The sequence below is a fragment of the Equus caballus genome, chromosome 2 (genome assembly GCF_041296265.1).
Source record: "Equus caballus isolate H_3958 breed thoroughbred chromosome 2, TB-T2T, whole genome shotgun sequence".
In the NCBI taxonomy this organism is placed as follows: Eukaryota; Metazoa; Chordata; class Mammalia; order Perissodactyla; family Equidae; genus Equus; species Equus caballus.
Window position 1 is genome coordinate 118,437,418 of NC_091685.1, and position 17,806 is coordinate 118,455,223.

Genomic DNA, 17,806 nt, shown 5'->3' on the forward strand with positions numbered 1-17,806 from the left:
ATCAAGCTGACTTCTTTTCAAGGAGTATTAGTAGACCAGTGTGATAAAGGATAGGTGTGGCTGTGATTACTGAAAGGTACTAATATTATTTGCTCTGAGTTAGGGGAAATATGTTTAAAAAATAGAAAATTTTCTCAAACTCAATTAAGTACTTTTGAGAATACTGTACTCATAGACGGTTTGAAAGAATAAATGATTGTTAGTATTTCTTTAGGAGGCATTTAATGAATGTGACCAGTGGGAGAGAGACTTACATTCTCAGTCTGACTACTGGCCCACCCTTTGACATTTGGCCCATCCTTTCTCAGTTGCACTTTATCCACCAGAAATGATAATTATGCATGCCCCCAGAATATTTTTCTAAATGTTTAATATCCTAAAATGAAGGCGTCCAAACAAAGAAAGCAATTTTATTGTAAATATGGGCAGTACTATAATCACCAGAGAAGTTGGCTATTTTCTATCCCTGAGGATACCTTTATTTAGAAATTCATCATCTACAGATGGAAAAGAATAAATCTTTTTAAGATGAGTATTTTTGAAATCATTAACATCAATCAAAACCAGAGGATTGTGGGCCCGGCCTGGTGGTGCAGTGGTTAAGTTCGCACATTCTGCCTCGGTGGCCCAGGCAGGGTTCACCAGCTCGGATCCCGGGTGGAGACCTAGCACCGCTTGTCAAGCCATTCTGTGACAGGTGTCCCACATATAAAGTAGAGGAAGGTGGGCACGGACGTTAGCTCAGGGCCAGTCTTCCTCAGCAAAAAGAGGAGGACTGGCAGATGTGAGCTCAGGGCTAATCTTCCTCAAAAAAAAAAACAAAAACAGAGGATTGTATTGCACTGAAGGGACAGAATTGATATAGAACATGTTGCCTATGTTAACAGACAATTCATTGGCTAATTAATTAATCAAAGAAATTGCTGAGAACATTTTTATCTTATTAAAGTTTAACTTCCAGTTGGGTATGATGAGCAGTGATATTATTCTCATTGCTTCGAGCAGTTCAACCCGAATGCACGAACATTTTGACCTCCAGCTCTCGTCTTCTCCCTCCAGTATGCCTAAGAACATTTCAGCAACGTGTCGGCAGTCAGCATCTCTTTTCTTTTTCTACTTTCAGCACGGCAACTTTAATTAGTCGTTTCTCCTCCTACTTTCACATGCTCTCTGAACAGTAATGTTTCCCTTGTGATAATGCCAGCCCTCCTACCGATGCCGTTAGAGTAAGCAAGGAGCAGACTTGCTCTGACTCAAGGTTTCATTCTTCCTTTGTTTCTCCTGGCAGCTACGGTTCCTTTATTATATGTAACATCTACGATAATTGCTGCTGCTTCAAAAAACCTTTTCTGAAGGTTATTAAGACATACAGAAGGGAAAAGTGTTCACAAAATAGAGATATTACTTTTATTTACATTCCAGCATCCTCTGAGGGAAAGAAAGTGGAAAGCTTTTCACCCTGGTGTCTCATTAATTCTGACAACACCCCTAGAGGCAGAGACGTGACGAGAACCATTATTTCTGTTATAGTGGAGAAAACACTGAAAAGTCCGCAGAGGTTAGCTATCTCGTTGAAGGTGACACGCAATTATTGGGAACCCGGAGGGAAAAAACATACACACAAACCTCAGGTTTCTGACTCCCAGGTAAGTCAGTCATTTCTCCACTCTGCTTGTAGGTATCCGTTTTTAAAGTCCACCTTACTTTTAAATGCTGTGGGCAGTAACTTATGTGGCAAAAAATACGGGGTAACTCAAACCCCAAAAGATCTCAGACAAACCTTCTGCTTATCCAGACTTACCAAATGAAGGATGACACTTCCAAGTGAAGATTCAAGCTTGGGGTACAAGGTGCCGTGATTTAAGGGCAAATGCTAAGGACTGGGTTGCTCAGGAGGTGTCCCCTTCTCTCGCTACAGCGTCATTCACAGGCTGACAACCTGAAAGCTACAATTCCGCAGAGTCCTTTGCAGTTAGGGTTCTGAGTGCAAATTAGGTGCTGACAACATGATGTACTTATGCAAAACGTGGAAGGCAGAAGTGAGGAGGAAGTCGTTTCTAGGCTTCTCAGTTGGCTGTTGCCAGAAAACATGGTTATGGAGGTGTTTAGGGTTTTGCAGCAAAATTTAGCATCCCAAATATGGAGAAGTAGTTGAGCTGACTTTGGCAGTGCAGCTGTGCATCGAAGCCTCCGGGGCCAGGCCTCCTATCCTAGAGCAGCAGGAGTCATGGTTTTCTGGCCCATGGATCACAGCTGCATGTTTCTGTTTCCTGCTTGTGGGACTTGAATGATGTAAATGGAAAGAGCACAGACTTAAGTAGGGCACACAATTAGAGCCGACCTCTATTCTGCATTCTCTTTTCGCTCTTCTTCGCTCTGAAACCATTACCATCCTAACTTCCCTGCAGGGTGTTAGAGGGGAGGGAGGCAGAATCAGCTCCCTTCTCTGTAAAAGAAGAAGAATAATACTTACTTGGAAGGATTAACATGAAGATTAGAGTGAATCTACATTGAAGCATCAAGCACAGGATCTTGGATCAGATGCCTACTCCATCTAGGCTATAAGACACATGAGAGCAAAAACTGTGTCTGTGTGGCTCACCACTCTATATATGGTAGGTGCTCAATAAATACCTGTTTAATGAGTGAACAATCCCATCAGGTATGGATGTCGGAGAGGCGTCCTGTTCAAATATGGCTCCCTGGAATCTGCTCACCTTGTGACTGAGTTTTTGAGTACAGATAAGGGAATAATTCGGAGCCTGACAGCTGCTTCAAAAGGGTTCACCACATTATTCCCAATCTAACAAATATATGGCATCCTCTCATCATCATCAGCATCATCAACATAATCATCATCAATGGAATGGTTCTTCTATTTCTTTCCTTTTTGTGTCTGTGAGGAAGATTGGCCCTGAGCTAACATCTGTGTCAATCTTCCTCTATTTTATGTGGGATGCTACCACAGCATGGCTTGATGGCAGTGTTAGGTCCACGCCCAGGATCTGAACCTGCGAACCCCATGCCACCAAAGCAGAGCATGCAAACTTAACCACTACGCCCCTGGGCCAGCCCCTCTTCTATTTCTTTGAGTGTTATATCACTCCACACAACGTTCTAAGGCTGTTTGAACCATATGAAGAGGTTTCCTTACCCTCTATGGTTACAAATTTTCACCTAACTCTCAAGCCTGAGCCTGGAGCCTATTTCTTCCCCTAAGCTTGTGCTGCCCTAGTTATCCAGTCTAGAGGATTAATTAAATTTATTTTACTGCAAGGAACAACAACAAAATAGCTCAGAATGTATTCGAAAAATGAGAAATATATTACAGTGTTATAGGGTTTCTTAAAGAACAAGAGGGCAAAATGCAGCCTGGCCTCTGGAAGGACTAAAATCCATAAACGTAAAGCTTTCAGTAATCATGAAAGTATTATCTCTCTGTATGTGCTTCATTCTTCTCTGTGCAGACTGGACTCCTGGACTCCCCAGTTAACATGGCAGGACTTGATTTCCAGCAGCTCCCGCTTGCATGTTATAGCTCCAATCACATAGAAACTGATCCCTCTCTAGTCCCAGTTCCAAACTCCCAGGTAAGAAGCTCTAACTGGCCCTGCCTGGGTCTGGGCAAACTCACATGGAACTGCAGAACTCCATAAAGGCAGCAACTGCGTGTGTTTTTATTACCTATTATTACACAGTGCATATAGCAGGTGTTCAATGAATGTTTGTCGCATGAATGAAGGGTCTGCTCAGCTGTGGCCGGGGAGCGGAGTCATGTATAAAGTGGCTGCCAAGAGCCTACCCTTGTGCGTTGAGTCTGGAATGCAGTTAAGAATGCATCTGTGAGCTGGACTGACACTCTAAAATGTGCCCACTGTATCTAGTCCATCATGTGGCTGGCTCCTGTTTCCTCTCCAAATGCCAACCACTGATCTCCGTCTCTCCCCACAAAACCATCCACAGTGGCTTGCTGTCTGTTCCTTAATAACAAGCCTCTTTTATATCCAAGGCTTTCTAGTTTCAGTTTGGCCTGAAATGCACTTCCCCTAGCCTGTTACACGGCAGTACATTCCTCATCTTTTAACTGTATGGTCAATGTCACCAAATCACCTAATCATCCTGCCATAAACAGCCTTCTCCAGTTACTCTCTCTGCCACCATGGCTGTGTATTTCCTTCACGGGTAGCCCTCACCACAATCTATATGTATCCTATGTATTCATTTGCTTTTTGTGTATATTCTGTCTTTCAAGCAGTTCCTAAGCTCAAGGATCATAGGGACCGCATCTATCTTGGTCGCTGTTCTAGCTCCAGTGTCCAGGACAGTGTCTGAATCACCACAGGGCTCCGTACATGTTTGCTGAATCAGTGTGGTAAGATTCCAGGCTCCTCCTACGGCTGTTCACTCTCGAGTTATCACAGAAGTGATGTTAGTAAAGTGTGAGGAGAAAATCAGGCTACCTAAATTTATATCATAGATCTGCCATTTAATAGGCAAGCATTTTTTTTTCGGTCCTTTCTTTAATCAGTAGCCTTCTGTTTCCTCATTATAAAATGGCAGAATGATGCTCAGATACCTAACTTTTCCACGGCATTATTGAAAGATCAAATAAGATGTTATATAACATCATTTTGTGATTGGAAAATAGACTAGTGATATTATTTATAGCATAGCTATTAATAGTATAGTAACATTAATTATTTAATTAAAAGTAATAGTAACACCTATTAACGTTTAACCATTTGCCGAGTTAGCCCTAAACCTATTCCAAGTCGATAGGACTGTAAGTCGTACAATTTCTATATGGAATAACACTTGATTATTTTTCCAAAAATTTTTAGAAGAGTCATAGCATTCAAAATCTGTGGGATTGCCTGACAACTACTGGAAGAGACTCTTTCCAAAGGAACCATCAAGAGCGCTGTGTATCACAGTTCATCTTCCTCTGCTATGTCCACTTCCCACGAGGCTTTCCTTCCATTTTTGCTCAGATCTATCTCCCCGTGAAGCCTTTCTTACAAGTCCCAGTTGGAACTAACTTCTCCCTTCGCTGGCTTGCTTCAGTACTTTATTGGATATCCCATGGGCACTTCTCTGTTACCACTGTGTGAACTACGGGGAACCTGAGGGGGCGGGAGAGGGCCAGCGTGGCCAGGTTTCTGCTGCACGACTCTGGGCAAGAAAGGGCAGCAGAAAGAAGCTGTTGTTGTTGTCAATGTTGTTAGGTTGTTTTTCCCCCAGGAAGAGGGAGAGGATAATAGGTCAGTGGCAAAAGGGAAGAAAGGAAAAGTGATGTTAACCAGGAAAGGAAATGAGCCACAGGAAAACAAAAGAGCAATGTCACTAAGATGCCCGTATCCCAAATATTGGTTCTGGAAGTCTAAAAGAAGAGCATCCTCTATGGTTTCTGACAATCTGAGAAGAAATACTAAGAAAAACAAGACTCTGTGTTTCCTATAATTTACTTAGATGTAATAATGTTAACACAACAGCAACAACTAATTTTTATTGAATACAGTCATGCACCTCATAATGGCATTTCGGTCAACAATGGATTGCATATATGACTAGTACCATACAGCCTAGGTGTGTAGTGGGCTGTACCATCTAGGTTTGTGTGAGTACAGCCTATGATGTTTGCACAATGATGAAACAGCCTAATGACGCATTTCTCAGAACGAATCCTGTCATTAAGTGACACAGGACTGTATTTATTATGTGCCAAGCACTATACTGAGGATTTTACAAGTATTACTACCTCACTTAATTGTGCAACAACTCTACAGTAAGTATTATTATTACACCCATTTTACGTATTAGAAAACTGATGCCCATAGAGGTTAAGTAACTTGCTCAAGCTAATAGGTGACAGACTGACTTCTATGATCATGCTCTTAACCATTATGTTACAATGCCTCTCTACAGTGAGATTTGCCTAGAAGGCATCATAATTTCCACATAAAATTCACAGATGTTTACTAAATATATAATATTTCCCATTTAATTCTTTACTGTAGCCTTATTTTACACATATTTTGAAAGAAGAAAGAAGAAAAGAATTGTCCGATATAGTTTCCTAGTCTTAGTGGCCTGGATGGAGGTATTGCCAACAATGGAGACACGGCCAAGCAAAATCCTCCTGGGCTCTTTGTGGCATCTTTTTATGTGCATATTTTCTCTCAACTGCTAGACGGCCTGCTCCTTGTACACAGTCCAGATTCAAATCAATTTACAGTGTGCGTGAACTTCGACAAGTTACTTAATCTCTCTACACCTTAGTTTCTCTATGTGTACATGGGGATGATATCATTGAATTTTTAGGAAAATTAAATTTCTATCTCCTAACATTTCACTGTGCTCTCCTCACAGAGGGCATCCAGTAAATATTATCCTGTGTTTATTGTTGCTGTTAATAAACTATTGATGGTTGATTGACTATCCTTTGGTGAAAACACAGGCTAGTTCCTCCCTGATATGTTCCTTCTTAGCCCACGATATTCTTGTTCTTGGCCAGTGTTAGAGAATAAGAGAGGAAGAGCAAGAGAAATTGGGCATTTGATTTTAGCCATATATTGGGATTTAGAATAAAAATGTTATTTTTCATAATCTACTGTCAAATTGTACATAGGGTAAGGTACATCAATTCTTGTTTAAAAAGGACATTTTCATTGAATTCTTTTTTTTAATTACTACTACCATACCTATACTTCAGGTAGGACATAGCTTTTTCATTTGTATCATTTGCACAGCGAGGAGCTAATGAAATATTTAGAATATTTATTCTTTCAATATTTAAATTTAATCAGCTTTGCAGATAGACAAAATCATTCAAAGAATAAACATTTAACAAGCCTAGGCCTGCATATGCCATGCATTCTCATGCGGACAACTGCGGCTCCTTTCACTTGACTCTGATGAAAGAACATACATGTTTCTTGCAGCCAAATGGGTTACACATACTCATACATAGGAAATATGATGAGCAAACTTTTTTCCTTTAAAATTTGACATAGAATTAATTTAAAATAGGTATGAAAAAATGGCCAAGATAGTAACAAAGTAGAAACACAGAAAGGCTGTAGGGTAGATGGATGATGAAGCCAAACCAAGGAAAGGTGGTCAGAATCTCAAGCCAGCACAAAGCCGTGTTTTTATTTCTAATTTAAGCGTCCATTGTAGGCAGAACTTGGGTTACACATTGTGGAAGATAGGAGAGGGAATAAAGTAAGTACCTCTTCTTAGAGAATCTTATAATGTATCATTAATTAGCATAATAAAGTAATGAATTAAGGGAAAATGGTGGTGAGGGCCTTCATATAGAGTCCAGATACCTTCTCTTCCATGATCACCATCATCCTCATCATCACAGCTAATGCACTTACCATGTATGTACTTTACCACCTTATCTCATTTAATCCTTACAATGATCCAATGAACTAGATTCCATCCTAATTTTTATTTCTCTTTTACAGCTAAAGAAACTGGGGTGAGAGTTGAAGTTAATTGTGTAAAAGTTCAGATGCAGTAAACAATCATTATAACGTCTTCACTGTGGACTCAAGTAATCCATAACCAACCTATAAATCAAAATTGGGGTGAGTTTATTATGAGCCAGAGTGAGGACTATAACTCGGGAAGGACTTAGCCGGCGTTCTGGAGAAGCATGGGTTTCAGTACAGTTTTATATCTTTTTAGAACAAAGAACATACATTAAACACACCCAGGATACATTTTCATCAAAATTTCCAAGAGGTATTCAGTTACAAATTAGCAGGCCAACATGACCCTGATGTCAGGAAAGGGACTGATCCAGGCCTTACCAATAGGACATAGGAGGGGAAGTATGCATTCTTACCTTAAGAGAGTGCATTCTTTACTTTGATGATTAGGCAGATGTACAATGTATGTTTGATAGGCCATAATTCAAGCCGAATCAGTTTTGAATTCGAATAGTTGCTCCATATACCTCAATATGTGAAAATCTCTTGTCATTACAAAGAGTTTTTAGCTGGTTGGTTGGTTGTTTAGATGGTTGTTGTTCTTCAGCAGGTGCTTCAAGTGTTGGAATCACGTGTATTTTGAATGATGCCTCAATTTTCCTTTTCTTGACAAGAACAAATGTCGAGAGGGCCCTCGTTTTTCTTCATATATAAAGTGAACGAAATGGAAAGTCATATTGAAGCTTCATTCCTCTTTTCAAATGCTTTAATTTAAAAAAAAATTTAACAAATATTAAATTGCAGCAACATAGTAAGCATTATAAAAAGCTGCATGTAGATTTCTGTGGATCAAGAGGACTAATTTTTTCTGAAATTATCCTTATGTTATCTAATGGATATCAGACCCTTCTGAAACATTCCAATAATCATAATGAAGATAGTACTGCTACCTATGAATCCCAATCCCTAATTTAAACTTGCTGTACAAAGGAAAATTGTTTAATATTGCATTCTTTAGGGATGAAAATACCGAATTAAGGAACATTGTCAGACTAACCAGAATTTGGGATTGAATAGCTTTTCTATTGATATTGTTTCTGTTTGTTTAAGTGTTTCCGGAAGAATACAGAGAAAATGATAGAAGACTAGGAAATATTAGGAAAACCAAAAATTCAAAGCACGTCTTGCCACAACTCCTGTAACTAATCAATGCATGAGGAGCAGCCTGTGCTTCATCTCTTGCTTCTTTGTAAGAATATTAATTTTCTCTCTGGTTTCCACTCAATTTTTCCATGCCTTCTTGAGTACTTGAGTACATATCCATTTTTCAGTTAACAAAGGAATATTTAAACATTAGAATAAATAAGAAAACCCAGACCTGGAGTGATACATGCTCATGCCTTGGAGAAGCTAAACTTATTTCCTGAGAGCTGATGTTTCGATTGTAGCTTTCCTCAGACTTCAGTCTCTTTTCAACAAGAGGCAGAAAATCAATGATTGGATGTTGTAACTTTCCACTTCAGAGGGTGCAACTGTGTTTTTATTACAACCGTGCCAAAAGTCTTAATTCTTAAATGCTGACAAATTGTCTGCATCAATAGAACTATGATTCAATCTAATTTATAAATGTATTTAACAGACAGTCCCTAAAGTGCTCAAGCCACTTTCTAAGCAGTTTGTTAAATATCAAAGCATACACAAAGATATACCCTTGCGGACTCTCCTCTGGCACAGTAACCTCTTCCTTTCAGTGTAATCTCTTTCCTATTTCAATAGAATGCTTAAACAGTTTGATGTTTTGCTAATTGTTCCTGAATTAGTGCCAGCATTGGTTCATATTTCCTGCATTGTTGGGACAAAAGAAAACAAAGAGCCTATGACCGGCTGGCTTGATCTGCAAACCGTCCAGACGAGGTCTTCCTCCAGAAGTGACTTGGTTCCTTTCTAAAAGGCTCCCATGAAGACTCATCTTTCAGATTTCCTATGTTGAACTTTATTCTTCCTAGGTTTTCTCCAAAAATATCACGAGAAACTAGAAACCAGAAAGTGTGAAAAGAGAGCTCAGAGAATTTTGTCATCATAAATAAAGACTACTCTGCCATGCTATGATCTCCTAAATCAGAGTGATTTCTGAGGTTGGCAGAACATTATCTAAACTTCAGTAAAACCACCTCAAGGGCTGTGTTTGACATGGTCCTTAACAGGCGTTTTGGAGCCTTTTGATGTTCTTGTCATCTTATACCCAAAGAAAGGATAAGGGGAAATATAATGAATTGGTTCTGCAAAGAGACATTTAAAATTTTATATGATAGAATTGGCAGAATAAAAATGCATTTAAAGAGAAGCCTTGATTATATAATACTAAGCGCTCTGCCAGCTATCTCCCTGAAATGCATCTTTCCAACACGTTTGTCCCAGAACACTTTCCACACAATAGGTACTCATTTCGACCAATGTGGGGATGACGCCAGGGTTCACGGATGATGTAATCATTCCACAGTCCCTTTTGAAGTACTAATTTGACTCATAAAAACATTTCATTTTAAGCAACTTTCAAAGAAGAAAGATTTGATTCTTGGCTTTTGCTTCTAGCAAATAACGTGTTAAAATATATTAGAAATGGGACAACTAGATATTTTTACTTCTTAGCTGTTTTCTTTTTGTGAATTTCGTACTTAATTCAGGTCATGTGTAGTAACATCATAAAGAAGTGTATTAAAATATTGGTCAAGGAGAAAGAATTATCTTTTATGAGTAGAGGATAAAGAATTTAAAAATATCTTTTTCAGCTAACAAATGGTGTATTTTAATTTTTATCTCTCAATGTAAAAAAGTATCCACTTGAATGGCTTGATTATTTAAATTAAGAAAAATCATTGCCTATAAAAAGGGAAAAATGTTTTTAGTAGACAAAATGTTGGCTCACATTTTTTAGCAAATTATTCCTACCAAAGCAGTGAACAAAGAGAAATTTGGATTACTAAAGTGAGGGTTTTTTAAAAACAAGCAGTAGAAAATAGGAGGAAAAGAAATTCTGCCTCTCAGTATTTGATATGGGAAAACTTCAATAATACAATCAAATAGTTACCACCAACTATGTATAACATACAAAATCACTCACCACCAAAACACAGCGATTCTGCTAAGGCTGTTACTCATTTCAGTATGCAATTTGATTCAGCAGGTAAAAATACAACACGAGAAAATACGTGATGAAGAAACACACACACACACACACACACACACACACACACACACACATTCCTATTCACAACACATCAGAATGGTTTCAAAAGTAAAAAGAGAAATGAAGGTCCCAGACAAGATTGCTGGCAGTCAATAAAGTTCACATCATTGGGTATCTTATAAATCATCATGGGATTCATTCCTTCAACGCTAAGGCAAAGTGAAAAAAATACATAGCTACATTTTGTAGCACATTGTTGCAAATCATACTAAACATTTGCAAAAAGAATCTGTGGGTCAGGAACTTCTATTAATATCCAGATAATCACTACTAATGAGGTGATTATTCAGTGCTATTATAATGAGAACTGCTGTAATTTGAATTTTATGCTCACCATTTCTCAAAATCACGAAAAGCCTTTTGTTATATATTACTCTAAGGGCAGACAAGGGTTTTTTTTTCTTTTTTTGTCCTAAAAAAGTCAGGCATAAAGAATTCTGTCAAAATTCAACAACAACAAAAGGAATAAATTAGAATTTATTTTAAAGCTTGGTATCCATAATAATAATAACTAATAGCAGGAATTCAGACACTATGAGGTCTGGTTCCTAAAATAATTTATTCTAATGAAATTAGAACTCTTTTTTCTAAAGTCATCCACCTTAAGACTTTTTTTAAAGGACATGAGTGAAAATAAAATATTTCCTGGAACATCATGCTTATTGGTGGTTTTCAGAACGACCGTTTCTTTTCAAGGACAACAGTGGGGGAGGCGGGGGGATTGCAGCTGCAAACCTGGGGCAGCAGATGAGGCACCTCCATGCCCAGGATTGCCTCTCTAAGATAATAATGCCAACTTGGGGACTGGCCAAGGCTCTCAAGCAGTGACATGCACAGTCCAGTTCCCCGGTGATGTGACATTTCACCATTGGTCCTGCTTCAGAGCATGACCCAGGGTGGGGAAGGGTAGTGCCACCCAAGCTCACAACAGCAGCGGCCTCCCTGTCTTCTCACAACCTTTCTTCCTTCCCTCTAAGACTTTTTTATACTTCCCTTTTTAAAAGCAACAGTAGGGGGGAAAAGACTGCCATAGTTGGCAGCTGGAAGCTTTCAGAAAAGAATTTATTCAACTTTTTGATTTGAGTTATTTAGGTCAGTTCTAAATTCATCTAAAGGAAGGCAACATTTTGGTGATACCATGCACAGTGTATAATAAGGCAGCTATCCTAGGAAAAGAAGTCTCCTTCATTTCATTGCCTTGGATTTTGAATTCAAAGAGATGCTGGAAGAGCATATCTACAGAAACCGGTAAAATTATCAAAATAAGTAATATATTCCACTTAGAATATTACTTTAAATTGAACTTTGGTTTAAGGAATGATTAAGATATATTTAATTCACTTGAGTTTTAGCTGTGTCTTTTTAAATTCTAAGTACTTTATGATTTTTCAAAATTACAAGTCCTTCAGAAAAAAAACAGAAGATTTTAAAGACAGATAAATTTTAAGTTAGAAATATATGCATATATGTTCAATATCTTACATGAAGAACTGAACTAAATGGGAAAAATATAATCAATAAAGGCACATAGTGTCATAACACAGAATGGTTAGAATAGGTAATAATTTGCTGTCTAAACTCTAAAAACATGCAGTCTTAGAGTTGAAATTTGCAATCTGGAGATCACAGATATTGTACAGTTACCAATTCTTAGCATTCTTATTTTTTCAGCTTTGGGCAAAGCATACGTGCCTTTTGTCTTCAGATTCTACTGCATGACAGTGGGCACATTAAGATATGCTACCCCTTATTTATCCAGAGGACATGAAATCAACAATTCAAAAAGATACATGCACCCCTATATTCATTGCAGCATTATTCGCAATAGCCAAGACATAGAAGCAACCCAAATGCCCATTAACGGATGAATGGATAAAGAAGATGTGGTATATATATATATATATATATACAATGGAATACTACTGAACCTCAAAAAAAAGACAAAATTATGCCATTTGCAACAACAACATGGATGGACCTTGAGGATATGATGTTAAGCGAAATAAGTCAGACAGAGAAAGACAAATACCACATGATTTCACATACTTGTGGAAGATAAATAAACAAACTCATAGATAAGGAGAACAGATTAGTGCTTACCAGAAGGGAATGCGTCGGAAGAGAGCAAAAGGGGTAAAGGGGCACATATGTATGGTGATGGATAAAAACTAGACAATGGGTGGTGAACACGATGCAGTCTCTACAGAAACTGACATATAATAATGTACACCTGAAAGGTATACAATATTATAAGCTAATATGACCTTAATAAAATAATTTTTTAAAAAAAGACATGCTACCCTTCTGAACTCTTTCCTCAGAGAATATGCTCCCATTCCTGGCTTCTGCTGAACGACATTACACCCATTGTTTTGGGGCATCCCAGATGGCCATATTTCTGTTATTTAACTCCACCACCCAGACCACAGTGTTTTTCCAGTGTTGGACTCCGACTGGAGGGCATCCAGTCTATTGGCTGAGTGACACCGATCACATTACCTCACAAGAATTTAAATAAGAGACAGAGACTGTGGTTGTCCAGAGGCAGGGCAATCAATCTCCCAAACCAAAGCAGCAATTCCAACACCTCCCCTTGCTACAATCCTGTGTTCCAGCACACTCGCTGCAGATTTCTGCTGGTTAATTCATCCAATATGCTTTCCATTAGAAGTTTTCTTTTAATTTTTTAAATGTGCACTGAATATTTCACAGGTCACATTATACAAACCACATGTAATAGCAGTCCTGAGGCTGCTACAGGAGAAAAATGGAGAAGCTAAAATGTTGCACATCACTGAATATGGTGTTACACGGGGAAAAGAAGTTAGGGACCAGACATAGTCACCAAATACGGACATGTGAAGATTTAGAGATTCAGATCAAAGGAGCGCAGTCTCTGGTTCTTATCCATGACTGTAAAGTAAGCTGGTAAAGAGGGGAAAAGCTAGTAAGAAAGACACAAATTCCTAAAAATCCTTTGGGGAAAAAATAACAAAAGAATAAGTAAATTTTCTCACTTTTAAGAATGTTGTGCTAAGGTTCAGCTTACAATTTGGAGAGCCTTCGCTATGATACTTACAGTGAGTGCTCCTAGAAGTAGAAATTTTAAAAACAAAATTAAACTTTAAAAAAGAGTAGTGACTTTCTCGACACTCCCAAGGTAGTAACAACAGAGCTGGGATTCACTCTTTTTCCTGACTCGGGTCCAATACTTTAATGCTCTCTCCATTTTCCCACAGGGGTCTAGCAAGCTGTGGGCCTCCATCTAGTTTTTGCCCTTTTAGTTGTAAAGATTGCTCATCACATGGCTGCCAGATAATTTTATAAAGTAAGAGGAAAACTTTTCGTTGTTTAAATGAGCCCGACACCCTCATTTCATATATGAGAAAAATAGGGTTCAGGGATGTTAATTGATTTGCACAGGTCAACATAGCCAGGTGATGGTCAAGATCAGAGGCCAGGTGTCAGACTCTACCTCAGTCCACGCCTGACATTCACCTAATAAACACAATGTTAGTCAGTTATATGGACATAGACTTGAAGGATAATGTGGATCTGGTCTATATCTGACAGACAGCTTATTCTGCTGCATTGTGTATATTCATAAAACAAATAAAACACATCAAAGTTACGTACTCTTCTTAATTATGTCAGTGTTTTCATGAAAAGGAACTACTCATATTTGGAAATAAGATGCAGGAGAGATAAGAGGCTCCTTTATTCTGTTTAGCTAGACTCAAGATGACTACAACAGAGAATGTTTTCCCTGCCACCGTCTTTGACTCTACATTAGGAATTACGCATGCCCTTAGTTTTAGGATGCTCTGCAGGATCCTAAATAATAATTATGTGCACAATCATGTCATCCTTGCTCAGATAAAATGCCATATGCAAATAGGAGTTTTAAATTGCTAGCGATTAAATACTTTTTTCCTTTCGTTAAGCCAGAGGATAAATTTTCATGTAGGAAGAGTTATAAAGGTGTTATAAAATCAGGTTACTAAATTGCAATTATTTGACATTCTAATTAAAGAAATTTATTTTCAGAAATATTTAAAATATGATAGAACATTTCCAGCACCTAGTTTTCTGTCTATAAATTAATTAAATTTTCCATAATAAACAGCCACCCCATAGATCACCCATTATAGATGCACAAAAGATGATGTTGGGTACTAGTCATTGTAACCATTTCTATGTCCTGTCCATGTCCTTGCATTGGTGAAATTTACTAAGAGGTTTGCTCTCAAACCTTAGGACTATATAATTGTCATTAAAAGCTAGTGTAAAATTTATTTTAGAATATTCACTTCATTTAATTTGTAGCTTTCAAACACTTTAGATATTTTTTTAATCTCCAAGTGTACTCATCAGACTTGTCTGTGTGGATAAAAAATTTACCACTCACTACAGAGGAGAGAGGACAACAAAGTTTAAAATACTATTGTTTAGAAGAGGCAAAACTCTGAATAACTACTTAAATGACGAGGAATTTTTTTTAAATTTTTTTTTATCAAACTAATTTTCTTCAGTTCATTAATTCGATTTGTTTTCCATAACATACTTTTTCCTAGTGGAACTAATTTTTCTTCTGTCTGCTTAGAAACCGGACCTCTTAAATATCTTACTAGATATCTATTAACTAAGTCATCTTTTCTCCCAATACCAGCACCTCTTACTGAACTTTACATGGATGCAATCACATAGTACTTTTATATTTTATTCTTTTATATCTGGCTTCGATGGGATGTTTTTAGAATCATCTATGTTGTTTTAAATAGCAGTAGTTTAGTCTTTTTCATTGCTGTCTCGTGTTTATTATTCATTCTACTGCTTATGGTTATTTGGATTGTTTCAGTTTGGGGCTATTAAAATTATACTGATAAGGGCATTCTTGGGCATTTATTCTGCCCCAGTTCGGTTTGGTGTAAACCGAGGATTTGTAGGTGATAGGGTGGTATATGTTCACCATCAGTAGACAATGCCAAAGGCTTTCCAAAAGTGATTGCACTGCAGTACGATCCCACCAACTTCACATCCTTGCCAATGCTTGTGATTGACAGTTTAATTTTGTTTAATTTTAATCATCCTACAGGTGTGTGGTTATATCTCCTTGTTTTAATTTGCTTTTTCCGATTACCAATGAAGTTAATTCTTTTTTTCACCTGTTTATTCGCCATGAGGGTATCACATTCTGCAGTGCCTGCTTAATTCTCTTGCCCATTTTTTAAATTGGGCTGTCTTTTGTACTCACCTTTATTGGTAAGGAATTCATTATACATCCTGGATACAAGTCTTTTGTCAGTTAGAAATGTTATAAATATCTTCCCCACTTAGTGGTTTGTCTTTTCATTTCCTGGTGGTGTCTTTTGATTAAAAACTATTTCTAATTCTAATGTAGTCCAATTCAATAATATATCCTTTACGATTAGTGCTTTTGGTACCCCTTTAAAGAAATCTTTGCTTATTCCAAATTCATGAAGACGTTTTCCTATGCTTTCCTCTAAACGATTAATGTTTTATCATTCATGTTTAGACTTAAAAATTGATACCTGTGTATGGTGTGATTCACTTTGTTTCATGTGGACATCCAAAGGACCGAGTCCCATCGGCTGAAGACGCTTCTTTATCCATTGCTCTGAAATGCCAACCTTATTAAAAACTAAGTGACTATATATGTGTGGGTCTATCTGGGGGCTTGTACCTTTGATTATATGTCTAACCTTGGACTAATGCAACATGTGGTTTATGAATTCCATATTGAGGGTAAATCCTCCAACTTATTCTCCTTCTTCCAGGTTGCCGTGGCCATTCTTGGTCCTTCATATTTCCCTAAAAATTTTATAACAGTTGTTCAATTTGCACTCACACGCACACACACACACACTCACAAAGCACTGGAATTATGATTTGGAATGCATTTAACCTATAAATCAATCTGGAAACAATTAGCTTCTTTACAATATAGAGTCTTCCAAACCATGAGCATGGTATACCCCTCCATTTATTTTGGTCCTGTTGAATTTCTCTCAACAAGGTTTTGTTAGTTTCCTTAGTATAGGTTTGCGTATTTCGTTATATGTATTCCTAGGTGTTTGATTTTTATGTCTCTCTAAATACTGTTGTACTTTAATTTTCTTTTCTTAACTTTTTTTTTCTGGGAATTAGAATTCAATTGATTTTTTAAATTTTTGGACAAACTTTTAAGATTCATTTACTAAATTCTAATATTTATCTATAGGATTCATTTGAAATATTTATATATTATGTCATCCTGATACATTTGATTTTTTTATATTTTACAAAGAAAAATAATACATTTTTCTCTGGGATGACTTCTTAAGTTACAGCCCAGCTCCTTTAAAAAGTTCTTTTTAACACTGATGCTTTGACTTGTCCTTGTGCTTTATGAGGTCACTTGAACTCACTCTTTCATTACCACAGGGGTGTAATGTGTTACAATGGAAATGCTCTGGGCTTTGAAATCAGTCAGACCTCAATTTCGATTCTAATTCCTAAATTTACTGTCTGTTTTGCTTTAAAATGTTACTAAAACTCTGAGTGTTTCCTCATCTATGAATGGCCACGTGGTAAGTAACCTCTAAGATGGTCCCCAACAATCCTCACCTCCTGGTATTCATGCCCTTGTGTAATACACACTCCTCTTGAGTGTGGGCTAAACCTAGTGACTCATTTCTAATAAATAGAATATGGCAAAAATAGTGATATGATACTTTCAAGGTTAGGTTACAAAGAAACTGTGGCTTCTGTCTTGATGCCCTCTCATGCTCACCTATTCATTTATCCTGACAGAAGCAACTGCTAGGTTGTGAGCTGCCCTATGGAGAGGCTCATATGCCAATGAAGTGAGGGAGGTCATCAGCCAAAAGCCATTAAGGAACTGAGACTTCAGTCCAAAAGTCTACAAAGGACTGAATCCTGCCAACAATCACGCAAGTGAACTTGAAATTGCATCGTCCCCCAGTAAGGCCTTCAGAAGAGATCACAGCCCTGGCTTCCATTCTGATTACAGTCTCATTAGAGACTTTGTGGTAAAAGCACACAGCTGAGCCACCCACAGATGCCTGACCCACAGAAACTAGAACATACCAAATCTTTG

General features: G+C 37.7%; 1 protein-coding gene across 3 annotated transcripts in view; it reads right to left on the reverse strand.

Moving 5' to 3' along the window:
- Positions 1–1,395: 1,395 nt before the first annotated feature.
- The window catches only part of LOC138923098 (uncharacterized), a 45,612-nt gene continuing 29,201 nt past the window's right edge, over positions 1,396–17,806 (reverse strand). The window contains exons 4-5 of one of the 3 annotated variants that reach the window (XR_011436298.1): positions 7,856–8,203; positions 1,396–2,446 (exon numbers count right to left, since the gene is read on the reverse strand). Coding sequence is in view for 2 of the 3 variants with exons in the window: in XM_070259752.1 (XP_070115853.1) it covers positions 8,144–8,203 (60 nt within the window). In the remaining variant the exon portion in view is untranslated. Of the gene's footprint in view, positions 2,447–7,580; positions 8,204–17,806 lie in introns of those variants that run through there. The other 2 variants (XM_070259748.1, XM_070259752.1) reach the window with 2 other exon arrangements.